The following is a 27,042-nucleotide window of genomic DNA, read 5'->3' as shown; positions in this document are numbered from 1 at the left end:
GTGTTTACGCGATATGATAACGATAAACAAAAGTACATTTATGAGAAAATCGTGTTATATTCATGATGATAGCTCACTAACAAGATATACCTTAAACTGTTGCAAATTTCAAAATCTTTTAAATGGTACTTATCGTTAAAAAAAACTGAACAATTTTAAAAATCGCTATATTTTGGTTTCACGATACAATTTTCCGCCAATATTCTATTAGGATATAATTTTCAAATTCTAGTGACTCTAATTTATGTTGTAAGTTATAATCTTTAAATAGGAAAATATTTAACTTTTGCAAAATTTCAAAGCATATGGGCAAAACGAGAATGACAACCACGACTGAAAACACAAAAACACTTAAAACGTTTTTTTAAGATGATTCGAATAGAAGAAAATACTAAAATTTTAAGAGCAAAAATATGAGTTTAAACTGACTACATATATTTAAGTTTTTAGGCTAAGAATTCGGCGAAAATTAAGCTCCCAATTAGCATGTAGTATGAAATGAATTTGACTCTAATGGTTATTTTCCTATTATCACCTTGTACCTTCTGAATGGAACATAAAGACCAAATTTTTTTTCAGATACTCTTATTTTTGAAAAATCTATTCCACTCTATAGGCATACAAATGTCAAATACGATGACATGGAACTGCCCATATTTTAAAAATTTCAACTTTTAAATGACCATAGCTTTAAGAGGTGAAAGCTTAGTAACCTAAGATTTCGGATTCATCGAAATGTCCCTCATTGTTTTTCATTTCAAGTGAAATACAAGCCATCTGTCCCAATTTAAACGATTTTCAAAATGTTTGATTTTTTCTATTAATATGATTTTTTTGGAATCAAATTATAGTGGGTTATCGATGTCAGGAAATATGTAACTCTATTTTATATTTAAACCAGTACCATAACGGTTATAAGTGCTATCAAAAAAGTTATTTTATAATAGTTATTTTGCGACTTTAAAAATAAAAATCCATCTAAAACAGTTATTTTTCAACGTAAAAATAAAAGTTCACATGAAACTCTTAAAAAAAGAGTTTTAAATAACCGTCATAAAAAAACTCATTTGAGGAGTTTTTTTCCGTAATAAAAGAAACTCATTTGAGGACTTTTATTTTCTCCTTCATTAAATAAAAGTCATTTGAAGAGTTTTATTTTTCCCGTCAGAAAATAAAACTCATTTTATGTAAATTAACACCTAAAGCTTGCCGCTGGTCAGATCATTACAATTTGTAAAGCACCTTGCATTGCAATTGAATAATTTTTCATTAAAATAAAATCAAGTGGAATTTTAATTTGTTATTGTTTGATTCCTATTATCAAATTGTTGTTGTTTATATCAGATAGACTCAGTAACGAAATATGTATAGTGAAAAAATTAGAAAATAAACGTAAAGAGTTTTATTTTTTGACGGGAAAAATAAAACTCTTTACGTTTTTTTTTATGACGGAAAATATAAAAGTCCTCAAATGAGTTTTTTTTCTGACGGAAAAAATAAAAGTCTTCAAATGAGTTTTTTTATGACGGTTATTTAAAGCTCTGTTTTTTAGATTTTCATGCGAACATTTATTTTTACGTTGAAAAATAATTGTTAACTGTGGAGTTCAGATCATTTTTATAATATCACCATAGATTTCGAAAGAGCTATTGTTTTATAACAGTATAGGTCTCCGTTAACTCTAACATAGAGACTTTTTGATTTCAAAATATTCTAGACAACCGTCCCTGATTTAAACATCTATGGTCAACTGAAATACAAAAATAATTTTTAATTTGAATTTTTAACATTGACCCTCAGAGTTTGCTAAAATTGTCAGTATGTATTTGGTTTTTCGATGAATGAGAAATAAATAGGTAGGGTATATAAATTTAGATCTAGAATATATATGATTTAAAATTATCCAAAATTTATAAATATTTCTTTTTAAGTTTTTTTTTTTTTAAATTTTCTTCATTTAATAATTTTTGTTACTTCCTTAAAAAAGTACGTATACTTTCCTCTTCTGTGTTTTGCTTTTCAAGACAATAATAATTTTTGCTCTCTTACCCCTAATTCTCAGGCACTCTGTGTTCTTTTGTTGTTCCTTAACGATGGTTTTTGTTGTTGTAATCTCTACCATAATGGTTACTTATTATACAACTAACAATGTTTTCAATGGCTGTCTGAATTGTTATTATACATATTTGGTTTGTTGTTGTTTTTTTTGTATTCCTACGTTAGTTTGCTGCTGTTGTTGTTGTAGATAGTTGTTTTTGTTCTAATTCAACATGTCTGTTTTTTGTATCAATTGTATGTATGCATGTATTTTCAAGTAAGGATGAGTTTATTTCTGTTTTAGTATTATTTTTTGGGGGGTTAAATATATTCCTAGCAACCACCATTACTTTGTGTGCGTAACGTAGCATATTCGTGTAGTGAATGTGTATGCCATTGTCACTGTCTCAAACAGCAGGGGGGTCTTTCAGTTTAGATGTCGTTTATTTAAGTTAATTTTATATACATATACTATATTCAAAAATTTTCTTGTTGTTTTGTCTGTTTAATACTGTGTTACCTGCTTTATATTAAATATTAAATTATAAGACACACCAAAAATTGTCTTTGAACCAAAAGAAAAAATCAATAATTGAACAATTTAAAAGGATACACAAAATGTTAAAGAATCTATAGTTTGAAAGTATGCTTAATTTAATGTCAATGCTTATGAAAAATTTGATTTTTTTTTAAATAATAACAATCTATTAAGTCAGTAAAACTGTTAAAATTTTGCTTAAATCCTTAAATTATTATTTCCCATTTCCTCCTAATAAAAATGTCTTTAAGTTCATATAGGTTTTTATCTTTTTTTTTTAAATTTTCTTAAAAATGTTATCATATGAAATACATTAAAAATGTAAATTGTTTAACCATATGAAATAAAAACATGTTTAAACATCTTGATGATTAATGAGGTGTTACCATAAAAATAAATATACCATATAATTAACAATAAATCCAACTTATTTGGTCAAGATACAAACATACAAACAAACATACATATGTATGTATGTACGTACATACTCGAAGTAATACTCCAACAACCAAGGTGTTGTCTTATGGTCATAAAAAAGTACTTATAAAATAATAAAATGTATCATGATGATGATCATGATGAGTTTACTTCTGAAACAATACCCCGTACACACAGTGGGAAAACGTAACGCAACGAAATAACAAAATTAAACGAACATTAAAAAAGTTAATAAAACAATAATAAAATTAAACATTTATAGAGGCCATAAAAATAATTTACTAGCTCAACCCCGAAAACAAATAAATATTTAAATGTACACAAAATGACTTAATAATTAGTAAGGGTCTTGAAATTTAAATTCAAATTGAAACTAAAACTTATTAAGAAATTACATATTAATAATAATTAATCAACAACAAACTATTGCTAAAACAATGTTAAATTGTTTTTTAAACTTTTATAAAGGAAATGCAAACGGAAATAACACCCTCACTTATAAAGACAAATTGTTTAATAAACAAAATTATTAAAAAAACCAGATGACAACAACCACAACTGAAAAAAATTAAAGCCAAACTTAACCATTGAACACTTTATAAAAATGTTACTTTGCTTTTTTACTTATGATGCCATAAAACCCATAAAAAAGCAATTGAAAAAATTATTTTTATTATTATTATTAAAAAATACAATTATATTTTTTGAACATTTATAAAGTCACACGATAACATAAATTACATTAATGAAATAATAAACAATCTTTTATTGTATTTAATTTTGCTTTTTAAATATTTCTCTGTGTCTCTCTCGCTTTTGTTATGTTTGCTGTGATCTGTTATGAATTTTAAAATTTTGCAAATTAAAAAATTATATTTAACTATATCATGATATGTCAATCATGTTGAGCATTTCAAAAGTTTAACTGGCACTTTGTTTTAAAGACAGAGGTTCTGAAATCAGCATAAGTTGAGAAGAAAGTAAAAGTTTTTTTTCGTACAAATTTAAAACGAATAGGCAGAAATATTGATTTTGTCATACACACATTTTCTATGTCAATCATTTGTTAGAAATTATGATTAATTGAAACAAATTTATAAGGAATCTGATTTATAAAAAATTTACCTTATTAAAGAGGGTCAATATTGTATAAAATTTATATAAATTTTTTTGAATTTTAAGAGTTGTTTAGAATAAGCATATTTATTATCGCTCTGTTGAGGATTGGTTCCTATTTACTAGACTTTTGCAATTTCAAAATTTGTTTAAAAATTTCATGCATTGGATTTCAAATTCATACAAATTGTTCTATGTATTGTAGAGTGGAAGTACCAAACTTATTAAATTACTTAACCCTCTAACAAGCAAACTTTAAAAAGCTAAAAAAAGTTTTCGAATAATTCGCTTAGGGTAATTATGACCCAATAAACTCAGATCAGCCAATCAGAAACTAATTTGCAAATTAAGCTTAGGAACCAGGCGACTAAAAGTTAGTAAATCTGATTTAAAAAAAAAACATGACACACAAAATTTCACGTGCTAAAATTATGACATCACTCACAAAACAGCTGACAGAACAAAAACTAAAAGTCAGAATGCATTTCGACCTTCGAGGGAAATATTAACAAATCTGTAACTAAAATCACAGTTAAATTTAAAAAAAAATTATTAATACATTTTTGAGATAATTGGTGTTTTGTTAGAGAGTTAAGCTTAAGTCCAATTACCTGTTTGTGGGTTCAAAAAATATTTCTCTGCAATCAGAATGCTTCTTTTAAAGAAATCTGCTAATATCTCCGGAATTTAAGCAAATAAATAGTTTAAAAAAGATTTTTCAGAGTCTTTAAAATATATTATCTCCGAAACTGGCATTATCATTCGAAATTTCTAAATTATGTTATGATTATTTGGAAAGGACTTTGAAATATATTTTTTTGTACCCACAACTATAGAATTTAATAGTACAAGCTTAAACGCAATATGAAAATTTTCAACATAACCAAAAATCTGTTTTTTCAAACCAATGTAGTCTTATATCTCGGTCATTTATGGACCGATTTGAATGATTTCTTCAATACATTCTATTCAGAATATATTTCAGGTAGATTTTAATTGTTTTAATTTTCTTAGAAGTTAAATTATTTATATAAATTTTGAATATCAAATCAAATTAGTCAAAGGTTTTTGCTTATATCTCATCAAATTTCTTATAAATGATAAAGTAATTAATTCCAAATAAAAATTGTTCATTCTTCTCCTCATACCACACACAAACTGCAAACTTTTCTTTAAAATTATTATTAAAACTAAATTTCCAGAAAAAATTAAATAAAGTAGCAAAAAAACATGGTGTTCAATGAACTGTTAACATTTTCTTTAAGTATGTAAATGTATGTGAGTGAATCAAAAAAAAAACTGTTTATGCGTAGAGGTACGTGTGTCGTCTGTCAATTGAATTACAAAGGCAAAACAACAAAAAAACTAAGAAGCATGAAAGAAACTACAAACTAAAGAAAAGTAGTCACATAAAAATAGTTAAATTATTGTTAAAGAAAAAAAATTTTCTGTGTGTGTGAAAACATTAGAAAAACAATAAAAGCTGGAAGCAGAAAAACAAAAAAAAAAAACTTTTCTATAAAAAATCAATGAACCATCATATAAGAACCAACAATAAGCCAATAATAAAAATGAAATGAATTGAATTGAATTTAAAAATATAAAAGGAGTTGAATGTTTAAAAATATAAAATTGGTAAATTCACTTTCATTTGAAACACAGAGAAAATAGATTCATTGTGACAATAGTAATGCCAATTATATGGTTCAATTGTCAATTGCCACCAGGCAGAACATGGAATTACCGCATTCGTGATCGAATGAGTTCGTATGTACTAAATTTCTTGCTCGATATCGAATGCCATAAATGTAAATAAGAAAATTAAGATAAATTCTACTCGATATCGAGTTCGGAGTGCTAAAAGGGATCAAATTTAAGATTATGCATCAAAAGCAGAATTCGGTAACGGTTTTGGTCTGACTTTAATGATTAATAAAGTTTGAAAAAAATAAAAATAAGGCGATATTGGTGGAGTTACATTTTAAATTACTATCGGTAACGGTATTTTAGAGGTAATTAGCGGTAACGTTAGTAGAGCTGAAAAGTTACTTTAGGGGTAACGGTAGCCAAACTTGGTTACAACACATTTATTAATGCTGTATGTTGTATTTGTACTGACCACTCATTTATGTATTTATTAAATGTTTGTAATTAATCCTTAAAAGATAATAGTTATTTACAAGGACTACAATTTGAGATATTCTTTATAAATCTTAAGGGTAGTCGCTTATCACTTTGCACTGGACTCTTCAAAGTGTTAAAACGAAGCCGCCTATTCAAATGTAATATTCAATATTAGCGCTGGTAAGCATTTGTTAAACCGCATAAATTATTAGACAATCCTTAGGATTATGAATTTCTGGACGATTAATACTCAATTTCAAAACCCATATAAGTTACAAAAAAAAAAATCTAAATTCATACATACATCCAGCCGTAACATGTTTAATAGCAACCACTTTTTTCGGGTTACGCATATTATTTGAACATTTACATCCTTATGCATCCAAACACACAAATACGTAACGATTTATAAACATTAAAATGTGTTACGTTTCCATTCTATCTATCTGTCTGTCTTTTTCCTAAGTCCTTCTGTTTGTTATGAGCCTTACCAGCAGCATACATCTGGGTCTGACACATTCATGAAAACGTACCACATTTTCATTTCCCTTTTTCAGTTTTTTTCTTCTGTTCCATTTGTAATTTAAGCTTCTATTTTTTTTTTGTTATTATGCAACGCACCCTGGCAAAAGCAGAAGAATGTTTTTAAGTACTAACAACATGTGCCTTGGAAAATTTATGGTTAAAATATTTTGCGTTCCGTTTGGTCCTTCATAAGTTATTTTCTGGATTTTTTTCTACATATTTTGAGTCAGATTTTCCTTGTTTTTGTGCTGCTATGGTACCAGGAGTCATGTGTTTTCTTATAATTTGGAGATTTGTTTTTCAATGAGTGTGTGTGTGTATGATTGTTGTTGTAAAAGCTTTCGTTGTTAGCCAAGTTATCCAAAATAGCTTGTAGGTTGGGTCATATATTTTTCACATTTATTGTGGGTATTTTGTCTTATCACACCCTCGTGTAGAATTTACAAAAATTCAAGCAGACATCTTTCAGTGAAATGTACATATTTGGTAAATGCTTAAATAAGGCTGTTTTTTTTTGTTTTGTTCTTTGAAGGAACAATTTTTCTAGAGGTTTGGGTAACTTATTGCAGGTTCATACAGACGTACATATACTTTATTTGTCGTTTGCTAAGATTGTGGCTCATTACTATGCCACCCAACAAACAAACAAAATATATAGAATTTTGGAAAACAAACACAGGAGTGGACCTATTTCAAGTTAATGGGGCCCTAAGGAAGCATTTTTTTTAAAGGAATATATCGAGCAGGAAATTGTGTCTTAGTGAGTATGTTCTTTATCAGGCGATGTCCTTTATATTCGACGACTTAATGATGATAAGATGCCTTTAAAACATTTCCAATTGGGTTTTAAATTAAAGAAAATATGTTTTACGATTTCATTATGCATTTAAATATTTTTCTAATCTTATATACCCTTCACCAAATTATACTTCAAAATAAAATTTTTAAATATTTTTAGGTAAACAAAATTTTTTTTTTTTTCAAAATTGTTTTTTAATTTTTTGGAAAAAATTTTTTTTCGAATTGTTTTTTTCAATTTTTTTTTTTGATATTTACCGAAAATAACTTTTGGTAAAAAAAAATCGTGTTAAAAAATATTTTTCCAATTTTGACCAATTATAAGTCATAATTACTATGGTCTTATATACGTCATTGCAAAGGTCTTTGAAATATCTATAATTACATATCCATATTGTATATATTAATGACTTAGTAATCCAGATATAGGTCAAAAAATCACCCCTATCGGCAATAACATGTGAAATTTTGTTCCCATGAAATATCTATTTCCCTCGAAGGGAAACTTGTTATCGGGAATATCACGATGAACTTTACATTCACAATAGTTGATTTTGTTCGTAGCAGCTGTTTATTGTTTACAAAATTCCATCTAAAAATTTCACAACAATGGGAATTTTTTCACGTGAACAAAGTTGATCAACGAAAAAAGGAAAAGGGAAAATATTTCATGTGAAATATTGATTCGCGATAGGGGTGAATATGTCAAAAATCGAGGTTGTCTGGTATTTTCCTTATATCTCAGCCATTTGTGGACCGATTTTCTCGATTTTAAATAGCAATCGTGTATGTAAGTTATTTGGGGGCTTCGGAAAGTTGATTTCAACAGACATCTCTATCGACTCTGCTATCTATAAGGATCCAGAATATATACTTTATAGGGTCGGAAATGAAAAATGTAGAAATTACAAACGGGATGACAAACTTATAAATAGCCTTCTCACGATGGTGAAGGGTATAATGAAACATTATTAATCGAATTTAAGGCCCTTTTTTGTAAGAAAATTTTTCTCAAACCTTTGCTTAAATCCTGTAAATATTTTAAGCAAACTAAGCACATAATATATGAGATATTTTGGCAACAAATTTCAAAGCATCTTGGCCATTATATTCACTCTGAGTTAGAGCCAAGTGAAACAACACAAACATCCACAAGTCCAGAAGATTAAAAACAGCCATAAAGACACTAAGGGCAAATGCCAGTAATGGACAGTTTTCTTTTTATTTCTGGTTAAAAATATTAAAACTTTGTAACAGAAAAAACACAAAAGCTGTTAAAATTTCGAACAAAAAACAAAAGAAATATGTATGTAAAATTTATGATTTTTAGCTTGAAATATTGTAAGGGTGGCTAAAACAACAGCCTGCTAAATAGGTGTCTTAAATTAAAGAAATCTTTAAAATCTTTTAAATTTTGTTAAACATTGTTCAAGTTCTTATCAAAAGTTTGAATTGTATTATTGCTAAAAACAATAATGGCCAGAGGCGGCCATTCATTGATTTTTATTTTGTTTGTTTTTAATTTTCTAAATTGCTCCTTAGAGACCTACATACTCGTATCGTATAAAGCCTTTTTCCCAGTCTTTGTTTAGCCTAACATTAAACAAAACCAGCTCTTTGGTTTTCTAAAGAGTAAACGAACCAAAACCACCCCTATACCAGCAACCAGACTGTATTACAAACTGAAATGAAATTCAAGAAATCTATACACACAGTCGCCCATAAATTGTAATAAAAACAGTTAATATAAATTAGTTGCTGCCATATCAATAGATGTTTGTAATGGCGTGAAATATATTTCTCCATTATTTTTCATACAAAATTAATCCCTCATGATTACTTGCCCTGAGTTGTTTCTTTGCTACTTACTGGCCAGGAAGGAACAACACACTTAGTAGATGTTTCAGGAGGAGTTGGGGTGGTGGCACTAAAGGCTGTGAAAAGCTTTTAAAGATTTTGTTAAATGTTGGCATAAATAGTTAACATTTGTTGCAAAATACAATTTTTGTAATTAGCATTTGTTAGGTGTTTGTTGTAAGTATTTAATGTAGTGTTTTTTTGCTGTAGTTGCTAGTCATCATATTGTCTGTTTGAAAGTGTCGAGAAAAACCTCCCTTATTGTGTTTTCTGGACTAGTATTATGAAAATTTAAGTTTAATGAAGAAATGATTTGAATTATTTTATGAATTTAGAATTAAGACAGTGAATATCAACGAAAAAATTCAGTAACTAAAAAATCGCTGAACCAACAGTCAAAAATATATTTCAGCTATTTTTGTTAATTCTGTAAATAACACCTGAAGAATCCTTTTACTTTTACCACCATTTTGTGCAGGTATAAATAAATTTCCCGCAGTGTCAATGATACCTAAAATTTATTCCAAATGTGGTTAAAAAATATAATGGTTTCCTTGGCTCAAGGTGTGGTCGGTCATCACAGTTGTATTTATAAAATTTATACAATTTATTGTATTTTAAATTATGATTAATGAATGAGTGTTTAATTTACATGCATATTCATAGGGTTTTCTTCATATGTATATGTTGGTGCCTCAAGCATGGCTAAGAAATTATGATTTTCATATTTTTATGTCTTCCTAGAAATGTTGCATAAATTAACTAATGAAAATGAATTTAATGTGACCAGAAACTGAATTAAGGAAATAATAATGAATAAAGGCATTGGTCAAATAAACACAATACAATAACAAACTTTTTTCAAACACCTAATACTTATTAGGCGGCTCAAATAGTCAAATAAATAATTCTTTGATCAAAAAATGTTCATTGAAATCTTTAAAATAGTTAAGGTACGATTACACAGGGCAAATAAAAACATAATATATACCTAATGTTGTTTACTCTTACAGAATATTTGTAAAAGTAAACAATCTCAAAACAAAATGTGTGCTAAACCTAGTGGTTTCAGTTTTTATACCCTTCACCTTCGTTAGAAGGGTATATATAAGTTTGTCATTCCGTTTTTAATTTCCACAATATAATTTTCCGACCCTATGAAGTTTATATATTCTGGATCCTTATAGATAGCGGAGTCGATTAAGACATGTCCGTCTGTCTGTCTGTTGAAATCTATTTTCTGAAGACCCCAGATATCTTCGGGATCCAAATGAGGAAAAATCCAGGACAACCTCGATTTTTGACCTATTTTTTTACCTATATCTGGATTACTAAGTCATTAATATAAACAATATGGATAGACATTTCAAAGACCATTGCAACGACGTATATAAGACCATAGTAAGTTGGACCTCCAATGGGTCACAATCGGAAAAAATATTTTTTAACCCAAATTTTTTTTGCTCCAGAAAAAAATTTTAAATTTAAAAAAAAAAATTAAATTAAAAAAAAATTAAATTAAAATAACAATTCGAAAAATTTTTTTTTCCAAAAATGTAAAAAAAACAACTTTGGAAAAAAAAATAAATTTTGTTTACCTAAAAATATTTGAAATTTTTATTTTGAAGTATAATTTGGTGAATGGTATATAAGATTCGGCACAGCCGAATATAACTCTCTTACTTGTTTTTAATGAATATTTGTCATGTGTGACCGTATCTTTAGCTTTGTCATGCAATATTTGGAACATGAAACTTGTGTTCTGAGAGAAATCATTTAATTGCAAATACAAAACATTATACAGACCATTTTGTTGGTCGCAATTAATTTGTTTGCCTCGAGTAATTAATTATATTGTCATCATATATATGTATATTCAAATACGCTATTTATTAAAAGTGTTCGTGGTGTAATTGAAATATTAATAATTTAGTCACAATTAACTGCATTTTATTCTACAATCACATTATAATTGTGGGAAGTCTGGCTTTTATATTGTTTTTATTTTATTATTAAAATAATTTTATTGTCATTGTGTTTGAATACAGTGAGAGTGCATAAGTGTGTTATAAAAATAAGCGCCATAATGCTAAAATAGTCAGAGTTTGACGCCGTTTCAACTGGAATCTTTGTTCAAACGTTACATAGAAATAATTAGTTTTAGACATGAATGACACTGCATTCAATTTAAAACAACCAATTCCACTGTTGCTACTGTAGTTTTTCTCTTAATATTGCAAATTGAAACAAAAGAACGATTGTCAGTGAGAGTGACTGACTAAATGACTGGCTGGTTGTGTTTTGCAAGCATGCATTATTAAACTACGAATGTTAGAGACATTTGTCTTCTGAAAAATTAATTACAAAAGTTTTGTTTGTTTGTTAGATGGTTGCTTGGTTTTCAAATGACAACAACAGTAACCAGATTGTTTATAAATTCTAGTAATGTCTATTTCATGACTTCACATTCATACATGTGTTTTAATGTACTTGTGGCGGGAATTTCACTTATGTGGTTTTTATTTAAGAGAGAAATTAAACAAACCGGGGGCAAATAATGAGATCAACGACGTTTGCTGGCTGCTGCAGTCAGTGTTAGGAAGTTTAGAGTTTATCATTTCAAATATTACAACTGTGCTGCTGCTGTATATTTATTATTATCTTCAAATAATCCACACCGACCAAAATATTAACACACCAACAACGGATGCCAATGTCATTGACAGTATACATTTTGTTTGTTTCCCGTTCTCTTTTTCATCTTCTTTCAAAACCAAATAGAATAACAACAACGAAAAAAAAAACAATACACAAAATCAAATGAAAATAGAAAATTTAGAAAAGGGTAAAAGTGTTAGACGATTCTGTTGGAAATGTTAAACATTCTGGCTTGATGATGCTGTTGATGATGACGATTCGCTCTTTGTTTTATGTTGACTTTGAGTCGGTTACAAAATTAAAAAAAAAACTAACAAAAAGTAATATTCCGAAAAAAATTGTATAAAGAAGAGCGCGTCAAAGCGGCAAGGGTTAATTTATGAGGCGAGATAAGCCTTAATATTTATATGAATGCATGCTTACAGTTAAGAGGAAAATTTTAGTAAAATATTCCAATTCATTTGTTAAGTATTCTGTATTAAACAACATTTACTGCATCTACTAAAATGTTTTGTAAGATGCAAACAAATTTGTAATTGAGTTAACTACACTTTTAATTAAAATATTTCATATTTTTTTAGAAGAGCTTTAGTAATGAATTATTTTCTATTTCATTAGTTGAAAGTTATAACTAAAGTTTTTCACGAGAATTTCTGGGATTAAATCCCGGAAAATTGTGCGAGAATTCCCATTTTCTTAGTTTTATGTGATGTTTTTTGAACTTCACTTTCTCTGAAATATGCTTAAAGCTCCAAAAGAAATGCAGAAGATTCATACAAGAAAAAAGATTTAACCCAAATAGACCAATAACAAGTTCATTATTCAAATTATTCTAAAAATTCGTGAATATTCAGGGTTGTCACAGAATTTTATTCCGATCGAAAGTGGAATTATTTTAGTATATTGCTTTTTCATAAAGAGTAAAACGAAAATTTTTGGAATAAAACCATCTTCCGTGAAATTGAATTTTTTTTAGTATTGTGTATTGGGTTATCTTCAAATTTTAATTAACATCTTTACTTAATTTTTGATTTGATAAGCTAAACATTGCTAATTCAAAATTAAAAAGAATTAAAATGTATATTTTTTGTGAATTAACAGAATTAATTGGAATATAACGAAGGTAGAACAAAATCTAATGGAAATTGAAGCCATTTCTATACAAATGACAAATGGTAACAGGTTTGTATATAGCCAAAATTTGAAATCGGGTCATTTTATTTCATTATATTAAATTTTATTGGAATTACATTTTAAAACCAAATACATTTTTTAGATTTTAAACAAAGTCGGGAAATTTCAAAATTCATCCCGATTTCTGGGGAACTGAAAAAGTGCGGGAAAAGAAAAACTCTAATAATGACTCTGTAAGAATTTACGGAAGCTGTTATCACTAAAACTGAGTATCAGGTTGCATATGGTAACAGATCAGGTGACAGCTGTGTTTTGCAAAATATATAGGGAAGTTTAATACGCCGGGAAAGGCGGAAGCTATTTTTTGTATGCTTTACACTTATTCGGGAGTGCTTCTTAAGTGCTTATATGTCATTGAAAAGTATGTCATTCAGTAATTTTACAAGTCATTCCGAGTAAGATTAGAGACAAATATTTATTTCTGCTGCTCATTTTATGGCGTTTATGCAGTACATATTTTGGAATCATGTGGACTTATTTGAAAGCTTTTGTTGGGCATAAGAATGTGCTATATATTTAATTCATACTGTTTTATATGCTAATATGGTTGGTTGTGTATGTAAGATATGTTAAATTTTTCATTAATATATTTTTTTTTTTAATTTTCGTTCTTTTACTCCTCTCGTATTATTAACTTTTGTGGTATTATAATAATATTTTTTCTCATATATCGGTTTCGTTGTTTTGTGTTTAATTTCCGATATTTTTTTTAAAACAATTTTGTGGTTGGTGTTTGTGTTGTTGCTGTTATTGTTTGGTACGGCCATTACAAAAATATGCATTGTTGTGTTATCGGCACGTTTGTGCAATTTTTGTTGATTGTCGATTTGCCAGCAAAAAGTAAAAAAAAAATATGCGGAATTTGTCGCTACAACACGTTTCGTCTGAGGTTGAAAATTAAACTTTGGTTAATCTGTTGTGTGTTGTGGCTTTATTTTTCAGCCAGAGTTGGTTGTCGTCTATTTTTTTTTTTTCATTATTTTTTCCACCGATAAACCAAAACAACAAATGAAGCAAACACTCTACAATGGCTGCAAATGCAGTAAGCGAAAGAACAAAGAAAGGGCTTAAATTACATGTGAAATACAATACATTGTTGGAGTACCAAAATATTATATATTGTTTTGTTGTTGCAAAATAAAAGGGGTGTTTACCAGTGATCATGATGATGGTGGGTTTGTAACGGTGGTCATTGTAATTTGAATTCTCAGACAAAAATCCAATTAACATTTTGTGCCATTATACCAAAAACTCACTCTACCTTTACTCTCTAGCTCTATTTTTATAGGGCTGTGTTTACAAAACATACAGGATTTTCCTATTTTATATTTGTTGTACATATAAAGGTTTATATTAAACAATTTCACCCTGTAACATCAAATCCAGCCAACACCCTTGTTCTAATAGAATACACTCATACAAATATGTATCTGTGTATATTAAAAAGTAAAACTTTTAAATCCTTTTAATAGCTTGAAATGGAGAATATTTGTTAATTATAATAAATATCTCTTAATGTATGTTTTGTATGACTTTTGTAGCCCTTTTAAATTTAAATTGAATGGTTTATATGGAAATTGCACTTTAATTCAGGCATGTCAAATTGGGATTTGGAAATGGTATTAACCAAAATAGTACTTTTTTAATATTGAAAGTACTAAATCATACGTATGCTTACTTTCCAAAAAAACGTGTTAAAAGAACGATCACATGGATTTTTTATTTTTAATTTTAATTCTATTTCAATGATTGAATAAATATTTATGATGAGAACAATTCCTTTTAACACTTTTGAGTAACATTTCCGATTGATTGAGCAATTTTAAGTCACACATTAATTTTAATCAACTTGGACAACCAGCAAATAAATGAATTAGTCTTTGGCCAAATAGTCTGAGTTAGATTAAAGAAAAGGTTTTCAAGAATCGTATAAGAGCTTAAATTAGACATTTATAATAAAAAATGGAATATAAAAATCAACCATATTTTGGAACAAATAGCTTTTAAAGAAGTAAGTGGAAAGAAACTCCTTTAATAACTACAAAATTAAGGCCCATTTTCTCAATTTCCGGTTATCATTTTTCGTAAAAATATATCAACTCCCAATTAATATAATTTTAGTATGAAAACTGTCAGGGTCTAAGTCCCTAAAACATCGGGATAAAAGGTCTTAAATGAAAAAAAAACTTTTTAATAGAAAAAGTACGTTATTAATTAAATAACAGTTTGATTAAAAAATGTACTTAATATGGTACTTTTCGGTACATTAATACAGAATTTTCCATCACTGCTTTAATTATAATTATAAATGTACAATAATTCTAAAATGTTTTTTTTGTTGTTTTTTTGTCATTGTCTTAAGTATAACGATTATTATAATTATAATTATTAATACTTAGTAGTAGTTTTTATTAAATATATTTGTTGTTGTTGTTTTTGTATTTCTTGGTGTTTGGTGTGCGTGTTTGGGTGCAGTATTCATTCAAGAAAAAGCCATGTTGTTTGGTTTGTATTGTATTTTTTGTTGGTAGAGGGGGATGATTTTTAGTTAATATTATTTGTTATTGTTTTTGGTTTTGTGTTTTTGTTCACGATTTTTTAATTAATTTAAGTATGTACTAACATTAACATTAATATTAATTTCATTATAAAATTTATGGTTGTTGAGTTAAAATGTTAATGCACTTTTAAATTGTTTATTACTTTGGCAAGAAGAAAACTGATAACACCAGAGAAATTATAGTTTTTTTTTACACACTCTAATTTCGCTTGGTATTGAATGAATATTCAATTATTTTAACTTTTTATAAACTTAAAAAATAAGTTAATATAAAAACCAACTAGTGGAGGAACTAGATTAGTTTAAAAATTAGAAATCGTGTGAAAAATTATTAGCCTAATTCATGTAAAAATTATTTTTAATATATTTAAAACAGATAATTTTGGGTTATATATATTTTTACTAATTATGGCAGACATTAAATAATAAATGTCTCTAAAAAATGCAAATCACAATGAATTTAGCAAATAATAAATTTAATCTGAAAATTGATGGTCTTTATTAATTTAATTACTTATAAAAGTCAGATAAATTATTTAAATTTTTATTAAATTTAATGTTGAGCATATAGACGTGGTAAAATCGGCTATGAAGAAAATTATAGCGCTTTCATAATGTAATATTGTTTCGGAAACAGCACCACAATATATTTTATATATCCAAGTTAACTAGGAACTTCTCGATGATGACTTTTGTGAAAAATATGGCACATTTTGTAACCTTATAACTTTTAAACTAATACAGATACAAAAGATATTAAAATATTTTAGAAATTCTATATTTTTAGGGGTCGAAACGCTAATTTTTTAGATACCACTAAATATGGAAATACAATATATTTTTCAGTTATCAAACAAATACAAAATATGTATTTGATTCTTTTTGGATAGTCGAATCCATATAAATATTGTCATTAGAGTTTTTCACGGGAATTCAGCAATATTTTCAATTACGAAATCCCGCGAAATTGTGCGAGAATTCCCGGGAATTATTTTCCTTAATTTTATTTAATGATTTTTGAACTTGGCTTAAAGCTCATACAACAAAAAAGATTTAACCCAAATAGACCAATAACAAGTTCATTATTAAAATTATTCATAAAAACTCGTGAATGTTCAGGGCTGTCACAGAATTCTATTCCGATCGAAAGTGGAATTATTTTAGTATTAAGCATTTTCACAAAGAGTAAAACGAAGGTTTCTGGACTAAAATCACCATGGGTTAAATTGAATTTTGTTTAATATTATTGGGTTTTCTTCAAGTTTTAATTAACATCTTTACTTAATTTTTGATCTAATTAGCAAAACATTGCCAATTAAAAAGAAATAAAATATTTATTTTTTGTAAAGTAATAGAATTAATTGGAATATAACGAAGGTAGAGCAAAATCTAATGGAAATTGAAGTCATTCCGATACAAATGACAAATGGTGACAGTTCTATAACCAAAATTGAGGAGCCGCTGAACAAAAGGTACTTTTTATAACATTTGGGTTGAAATCTTCTTGAAAAAATCAATTTCCAAAAATTTTTAAATTTTCAAAAAAGTCTTTTTGTTCTGCAGCTCCTTAATTATCAATCCAGTCAGTTTATTTCTATATATTACATTTTTATTGGATTTTTTGTTTGTATCCAATTACATTTAAAAACCAAAGAAATTTTTTAGATTTTTAACGAAGTCTACATTCTTGAAATTGAATAATTTGTTCTATGCTGGAATTCCCGGGAAATTTTAAAATTAATCCCGATTTCCCTGGAAATGAAAAAGTGCGGAAAAAGAAGAACTCTAATTGTCACTACTAACACTACTGAAGTGTTTTTAAAAAAAATAATTCATCAATGCAATGGGAGAAAGTTCTCTATTGAGCTTATATTGATAAAATTTGAAACATTAGTTCTTTCAGAAAGGGTCAATTATGTTTTTTTTTTCATTTTGTAAGCTTATTATTGTTATGGTACTTATAAGTACCGTCGGTCGACAAAGGGTTAAGGTTGGAGGCTTTGTTGATACCAAAGAATATAAATCATATGATTTATATTATTTGGTGGTATCTACTAATGGTACCAAAAAGGGAGTATTCTTAAAGTATGAATACTGCTAAACTATATACTCTAATGGGAATTATAGATGAATAATATGTGCATATTTATATGTATGTATAAAAATAATAATAATAATTAAATGTTTTATTTATATTATTACTGCCATAGCAATAAGCTGTAAAATATTTATAAAGACATTTATCAAATGTATGTATTAACATTAATGTTGTTTAAAGTACATATAAGTATAAAAATAAACAAGAAAATAGAAAGAATAAATAAAAAACGTTTTGAAATCTCTTAAGTAGTGACCCCAAATGACTGGAAGTCTTTATAAATCATTTTGATAGACCACCACTTTATCGCTACATGTACCCGCGTATATAAAACACAAGTGTTAGTGTGTTTGTATGTACATATCTGTATCTGCTTGTATGAATGTATCTGCTGGCAGTGAGAATATAAAGAGATTAAATGAAAATGAAATCAGAAAATGTCTGTAGTTTAAATTTATTTATACTTGTACATTAATTTAATAATTTTTAATAAATAAAAATATGTATTTTATTTATTTATTTAATGCCACACATATTATAGAAAACAACCAACAATAACAATAAACATCATCATTAAAAATAAATATTTAAAAATTATTAGATTATTAAATTAATTATCATTTCGTTTTTAATTTTTATTCTACAATAATGAAGACATTTATGTTTAATTTTTTAGGTGGACTGACTTTAAAAGGAAATCTTATCTAGAAGAGAGTCTTTTTATATTTAAATAAAATGAAACGAGATTTCAGAATAAAAACGGACAAGTGTTGCCAGGCAAGTGACAAGATTCTTAAAATTTTTGCTAAAATATGCAATTTAGTAAAAGTTTGCTGACATGTTTAAAATAAATTCTTCAATTTTTTTGAAATGAGATCATTTGTTAAATTGATATTGTAATTTAAGTCTGCTTGTATCTGTTAAATGATATACAATGTTGGTTAGTTGGTTACCACCACCTTTAGAAAACAAAATGTTTAAAAAAGTTCACAGTAATAAAATTAGTTTTAACGATCTTTTTATGATCTATTTACGATTTTACGCCAACTTATGTACAGAATATTTAACGATACCCATTCCAACACTTGGAGGTTTTAAGTGAGTATTTTGGTGAGTGTATCAGACAAAATGTATGTAAACTATACATGATGGTAATGATAATTAAACTGTTGGTTAAATGGTTGGAAAGAATTTAATTGATTTTTAAAATAAAAACAACAAAAATTTAATACAATAAAACACCGATAAACCTCATAAATTTACCGTTGACTTTTATTAAAAAAATTCGCCATCACATTTTTGTTTTTAGCAAAAAAAAAAAACTTAACGTGATTTAAAAATAGCATATCTTTCTTTCAAAAAAAATCCAAGTAAAAAAAAATTTAAATACTCGCATGTAGGTGCGTGTTTTGGAGCAATAATTTGATTGTTTTAAACTTGTTAATTTTAACAATTCAAACACATTTCTTTTTTAAGGGAGAAATACTTTTTATATGAATAAGCCATCATATAAAAATACACATGAAATTAAATGTAAAATAGCTTTCAACACTTTTAGTCTGCTGCTATATATAACAATAAAATGAAACGACATTGTCATCATTAGCTTCATGATCATGAACATTGGCAACGTCATTGTTGTAAGCGATTTTTTATATATTTTTTTTGTTTTTCATAAAGAAAAATAAATAAAACACATCTACACATCATATTTAAAGAAACCCGTTGTACGTAACAGTAGCTAAGTTGCATGTAAAACAAGCGCAACTGCATTCGCAATTTGCATTTCTCAAGTTGTCTGTCAATACTGGTCATATTTGTGGCAATAACAAATAAAAACGTCTTCCTTATATTTTTTGCACACATACACTCAAATAAATTTATCAATTCAATTAAATATTTAAACACAAATATTCCAACATTCGAGCTATTGCTCAAGATGTGGCTAAATTTCTCCGAGTGTATTTCCTTGGCTAAATTCCCCCTTGAAACTCTATCAAACAGCGCCACAATTTGTAACCTAAAGACTGTGTGTAAGTAATCAGAAACCGACCGATACAACAGCACTTGCTGCAATGCCTCAGAGATGCAGAATATGTTTATGCATCTCTACTTGCATTAAACCATAATTTAACAACTAGACTGCTGGATACGCTGATGAATGTTGCAACGAATCTGCAAGCAGGCAACCAAGTGTGTTATGATCCCGTCAAAGTCAGCCAGCCAGTCTGTCCGTCCGTCCGTCTATGTTTAATTTAATTTGAAGTACAATTCAACTTTTTCTTATTCTTTGTATTTCATATTTAGCAAGCAAAAAAAACTTAATGACTTGTTTTCATTTTGCAACATTATTAAATCCCATGGTGCAAACAAAAAATGAGGATATAAATGATGCACAGTGGTGTAGAAACATTTAATTTCGGTAGCTCGTGAAGCATTGCAGATATCTTAATGAAATTTTATACACAAATTGGATATATGAGTTGATTTTTAAGGGTTCGACGTTGGAATAAGGTCAAACTGTAAAAAAATCTCCATAAACGAATGTTGAGCAAACTTTATATTTAGATAGCAGCTCTATCTCAACATGGCGAATTCTTAGTGACACTTTTTATTAAGACAATGGTTCACGAGCTATGAAATAACATATTTCTGAACCACTGTATGATGTTGCTGATGACGGGGTGGTGCAGATCGCCTCAAGTACGTGCTCGAGACGTGTTGACCATCAGCTCGTATGGCAACTGTTGGCCACTCTATATTTATTAATTGCACAAACATTTGTATCCCCACTACTTAGTTTGAAATTTCAATATTTTAATTAATTGTTTATTTTTGTTACGCTTGAATATTGTTCGTGTTTTTTGGATTTGTTTGTTTTCTTTTGTTGTTCAGAAAATTATTGTAGCTTCTTCGAAATGTTAAGAGTGAAGAAAACAATCATACTTATGTATATAGATTTTGATGCAAATTGTCAGGCAAAATTTATATACAGAATTCAAAAATGAAAGTATGGTAATGCTTAATTCATTATTTTAAAAATATATACTTTTTCTTTTTTTTAGTTAAAATTTATTCCAATTTTTGTAAATAAATATGTATTCATTCTCATGTATTTCAACTATTAAAGTGTAAAAATGTTTTGAAAATAAAATCTTAAATCAAGTTGAGAAAATTATAAAGTTTATTTCAATTAAATTTAAAACTGAATCGAGATTGAGTATCTGTTGGATATCAAATGTTAAGGCAATTATATTTCAAATGTTCGACTTTGTTTGAATTAACACATATTCACCACATTGCAAAAAGTACTTCAAAAGAAGCGAACAATAAGTACAATAATTACAATTTGAAGGTAGTAAAAGTAATATGAATGTTTTTTTTTATTCGCAGGTTTCAATATTGTACATTCACTTTGTTAACACACTTCATTTCCGTTAATCTAAAACAGTGAATATTTAAATGATGTGTAATAAATACATGACATTTAAAATAAAATTATAACAATATTAAAATTACAAAGAACTACAACAACAAATACAAATACAAATAACACAGAAAAAAATCAAAACTATATAAAAATAAAGTACTGTTCACTAAATCTTAAACAACTATTCATTGAATAGACAAACAATGTGTCTGAAAATGGGCAGGTACTAATTTCAAAAATTCAATAATGTACGCAAAAACAGCATGCGAACATAGAAAAGGCTTTTGAACAACTGCAGAAAAGAAAGGATTCCCTTTTATGCAATAATGCAACAAACCGTGAAAAGTTGAAAATCAAAAATATGAAAATTTTGTTTTATCTATTGAGAAATTATTACTAAAGAATCTTTCAATAGGTTTCAGCAATAAAAGGGTTTTTGTGACAATGTATGACAGATGCATGAAATGTCATAGAGAGAGAAAGTATTTTTTACGTTGTTTGCTGTGTTTTGTTTTAAAAACAGCAGGTATCTTTAAAAAAAATGCTAGAAATTTCAAGGTCATAAATATTTGAAAAAAAAATATGATTTTACAAATTCCCTTTCTATAACTATTTAACACTTAACTCGTACATGTGCTGACTGCTGTGTCCTCGGAAAAATTATTAATAACTCTTTGGTGAAAAAGTCAAAACGCCATATTTCTGACTTTTGCTTGTCAAACATTTCAATGTCATTTTACACATTAACTTTGGCAATGAGTTAAATATGATTTTTGGTTATTTTTATTACGTTTACTTACCATTAAAATCTCCGCATACTACGCGTTCAAAGGGACTTCCCATCCAGTCTGTAAATAAATAGAAAATTTTTAGGAAAATATTAGACAAATTCATAATTTATTTTACGCTTTGTTATAAAGTCATTAGTAAAAGTTAAATTAAGGATTTTTAACTCTTCTGAGAGTTAAGAAGGGTAAACATATGAAATTATTAGTATGTGGTCTAGTCAAGGCTGTTGAAGGGAAATGCTTTAATAATTTACAACAGACATATAAAAGTCATTACTAAAAAACAATATATTTCACAGTTATTCTCTAAAAATGAGAAGGAGAGGACCAAACTCAAGACTTTTGCAAATGGCGGTAATCACTGTTTAATATCCAGCAATAAACGCTTATTAATAGAAACAAATTTTCTAGACTTCCCCTATACTAGGTACTAGGAAACATACAATGGTAATAACACATTGGATATTTGGGATTTTATCACAATTAGTATGTTATACTTCTTTGAAATACCTTTCATTTGATATATATATATCGTATAAATACATAACTTTCTACCAAATAAAAATCCACTCAAAAGTAGTGTTCGCATTCATCCCAAACATTTTATTAGTAAGAGTGTTGATTACAATTTTAAAGGTTTTTCAAAGTAATTATCATTCTACAATTTATATTTAAACATTATAAATAAAATATGATTTAGATTTAGCCATATAAAACTAACAAACATTGTGCAACTCTTTTCTGACACCCCATAACTAAAAAAAGAACTTAATTATTCAATTTTTTTTTATTCGAATAAAAAAAAAAGAATTATATTTATATTATGCCAACAATTTAATTAAAAACTGCATTAATATTTTTCTGCAATTTACACATCATATTGAAATTATTTCTGTTGGTTTTTTTCTAGATTCATATTTATGCACATGTCCGGGCCAGGCCAGAACATGAACATTTGACGCCATTGTCGTCTGACCATTTGCTCGTTCGTTCGCTCATTCATTCATCTGGTTTTAAATGAGACCAGGCAAACATATATACAACAAACCCAACAGCAACAACAACAACAGTAGTAATAATAATTACAAAAAAAGTTAAATTTTCATTAAAACGCCAGCACGGTGGCCCTTTTCCCAACAAGTCCATATAAATGTCTGCGTGTCTGTTTGATCATGACTGGGTTGGCATCCAGTGGAATCATCATTTCATTTTATTTTGCTCAATGCATTTTGTTGCTACAACGAGTACGAGGAGCGTACATGTGAATGTGTCAGTTGGAACGTTGTGTGAATGAGTGTTAAATGACATGGCGCGCAGTATTTTTTTCTTTCTTTTCTTTATTTTGCTTAAGTTTTTCTTTTAGTATTTTTAATTAAAACACACAAATTCTTATGTTGCTGTCACTGCTGTGCTATTTCGTTTCTCGGTCTCTCTCTTCTATGACATTCATGTTTGCTGATGCTGTTTCTGGCTTTCTGGCCATGTTTGTCAGGGTATCTTCTGCCTTTTAAATGCAGGGTAAAAGCAGATTTTTTGATATTTAAACTGATACTGACGTTGCTGTTGCTGTTGTTGTTGTTCTTTTTACTCAATTATTCTCTTTTTCCGTTTCCATATTAAAAACGCTATTCTTTGAATTTATGTGCTTTATCGCTTGAGCTACATGCATGCGTGGCTTAATTAATAATTCATTGAAATGAAAACTTTCTGAATTAAAGCAAGGAAATTGTTTTGTGTTTAAACAAGATTTAATTTTATTATTCCAAATATGTAGGCGTTTTGAAAATAAAACTTTTTAGTTTAAATAAATACATACATATTTATTTTGTGCAGCCAGTCAGTCATCTTTTATTCATGTTCAATGTAAATGTCATGGTCGAGTATTTATTTTATATATTTTTAAATGACATTGACAGGCTTTCGGAATAGTTTAAATTTTATTTTTGCAAAGCACTAAATGAGTAAGAAATTTAACCAATATTTCGATTAGGAAGCAAAGTCAGCTATCAAGAATATAAGTTTTACAAAGACAGCAAAATACTTTAGTTCAATATGGTGGAATGCATAGAAAATTAAATAAATAAATAGTTTTATAATTTGTTGTTAAGAAAACAACTAAGGCAAAGATATGCAGATTTAAACAAAATTATATTTCCTTAACAAAATGTTTGTAACCACAATCAAAAACTTGGTTGTCATAAAATGAAACAATTTACAACAAAAGAGAGAAGAACTTTTTCAAAATAAATCTAGTGAAAAATAGTATTTTACATTTAACACATAAGTAATTAAAAAAAAATACAAAATTTCCTTTAAATAACAAAAAACACACGTTAACATTAGAATGCAAAAGTTTTTGCTGTTACTTATCTCCTGAAACAGTTTTCAGTCTCTAATGTCTTGGAAGAGCTGACAAGGAAATGAAAGTATGTTCATATCGAGTCCAGAGGATGTGAACATGGCAAATGATGTGTAAGTAAATTACAAAAGTCTTTGTCTAACAATTTTTAGTTGAGTTAGTTTTACTTTTGCAACATTTTGCATGATTATGCATGTTTAGTTTTGTTTGTTTAGTAAAGAAGAGGAGGTGACAATGTGTTTTCTTATATACATTTAACATTTCAGAGTTGGCGTATAAAATGTATTAAAATTCATTAGTTAAACTACATTAAGCCCTTTATAATCGTCTACAGCTTCTATACATTCAAATATAATCAAATAGCCAAAGTACCTAAAAGTTTAAAGGTTGTGTTTCATGCACAGACACCAGAACCCCGACCATTTAAACCCTGCACAATGCTGACAAAGTTTAACTCATGACTGCACTTCAATGACGACATCGAGGTAATAAATTCAAGCTTTGGCAAATGTTTATCTAAGTAACTTTTAACACAAACACACGCGATAGTTACAGTTATCGAGACCTCATTGTGCAACTGAATGTAAAGTATCGCATTTAGATGACGTCTCCATGGCGTTTGCCAGAGGTTGCCAGCAAAAATCATACAACATTTTTCTGTTGCACTTCCTTTCAAGCCAAAATAAAAACTTTTAAGAAAATCTACGAAAAAAAAAAATATGATGAGAAAAAATCATCATCTAACTATGTGTCTGTCAGTCAGCGTTGTTTCATGTGTAACCATTCTGTCTGTGGGTCTTTTTGAAAACAACATTTCAACATCATTCCGCTTTTCGTATGCTTTTAGCTCGTCTATGAGCTGGTTGACAATTTCATTATTGTGGAAATATGCAAAGTATTTAATATTTATGCATTTGTTGATTGTATTATTTGCTCTGAGTAAAAGTATGTGTAAAATATTTATTTCGTTTCTTCTGTTTTTAAACTTAAAAACAAACAGAGGACCCATGACTACGAGTATCTGACATTCTACCGTGTGATGATCATGATGATGATGATGTTGACGACGATGGTGTATGTCAGTCAATATTTAAGCTTCTTGAATTTTACAATTTGTTTTTATTTCATTTTCATATTTGCTGCTGTTTTTTTTGGTTTTATTTTTCTGCCATTCTAATTGAATTTTAAATAATACTCATACAGACATACAATTATTTAGGAATACGCACATTTACATATTTGTATAACCCAGCAAACATTTGTTTAAGGTTAAAAGCTGCAAATATAGCATCAGGAATCTAATTTGAATTAAACAAAACCTAACCAAAGCAACATAATTAGTTATCATTTGCCTTGCGGTAGCAAGTGAAATTTAACCTGCTTCCTGAAAAATCTATTTGTTTACTGGGTTATGCGATTCCGCATTCTAAATTGAAACATTCAAACATACCAAATGCTCACAGGGCAATAATTTAAATTGACTGTCAATGTGTAGTATTCAGAAAATAAACTAATTTAATGAAATAAAAGATGAATGCATAGAATATAAAATCAACATACCAGTATTCAATATACACAGTACACAGCAGGAATGGAAAAGTTTATACGATCGTACTTTCTTTAATCCAAAATATTTCATATTCAAAATTACTTCCCCAATTTGGTGTATTGGCAACGATGCAAATTGTAGCCCGATCGGAAGACATCGTTTTCGAAAATTGTGTCACTTGAGATGAAAACCCCAATATAACAGTATAACAGACATTATTTCGCGAGCATTTTGTGTATAACATTATTTTCTAATGAATATTTTCAGCTCAGAATTACGCTAATACGAATATAATTAAGGGTTTACATTAAAGTACTCTGAGGGTAAAAACAAATGAAATTTTCCATCTCTGGTACACAGCTAAGAGACGTGTGATGGCGTGAGGTGGAGACAAAGAACAGGAGGTAGGAATACAGTAACTGGTATGTAAAGAATATGGCCATAACGGTGATGGTGATGTTGATACTGGTAGTGTTTCTGATAGTAGTTAATTGTAACTATGTTTAATGCAAATTTTGTTCACATTTAGATAAATATTACAAAATTTAAATAATTAATTAAATTTGTATGTAGGATTTCTTTTTTAGTATTTTCTTAATTAGCTTATAATGACTGATAATTTATTTGATTTGTATTGATTTTGTAGACATGGCAAAGTCATTATAGATTACTTGAATACATGTACGTACGATAAAATAATGACAGAGAGGTTAGCAACAAGTTTGTTAAGAACTCAAGAAAAGCCATATATCGCATAATAATTAGATTGAAAAACTTAATCAAAAAAAATAAATTTTTCACATTCGTGTTTTCTTAGCTAATCTCTGGAGAAATAATTTTGTTTATCAAACAGTTTATTTATAGATTTTCTAATCATTCACATTTGGCAAACAAATAAATTTTATTTTTATTTTAAAACATTTTACTTAATGGCCTTGAATTTATTTTCAATCCATTAAATTAATTATGAAAA

General features: G+C 27.9%; 1 protein-coding gene across 3 annotated transcripts in view; it reads right to left on the bottom strand.

Moving 5' to 3' along the window:
- The window catches only part of abd-A (abdominal A), a 46,378-nt gene that overhangs the window by 6,057 nt on the left and 13,279 nt on the right, over nucleotides 1–27,042 (bottom strand). For all 3 annotated transcript variants that reach the window (XM_065515048.1, XM_065515049.1, XM_065515050.1), the window contains exon 4: nucleotides 22,174–22,221. In XM_065515048.1, the coding sequence (XP_065371120.1) occupies nucleotides 22,174–22,221 (48 nt within the window). The remainder of the gene's footprint in view (nucleotides 1–22,173; nucleotides 22,222–27,042) is intronic.

This window comes from Calliphora vicina, chromosome 1 (genome assembly GCF_958450345.1).
Source record: "Calliphora vicina chromosome 1, idCalVici1.1, whole genome shotgun sequence".
Classification (NCBI taxonomy): Eukaryota; Metazoa; Arthropoda; class Insecta; order Diptera; family Calliphoridae; genus Calliphora; species Calliphora vicina.
The sequence above is the reverse complement of the archived record's forward strand: the minus strand, read 5'-3'. Positions and strand labels throughout refer to the sequence as shown.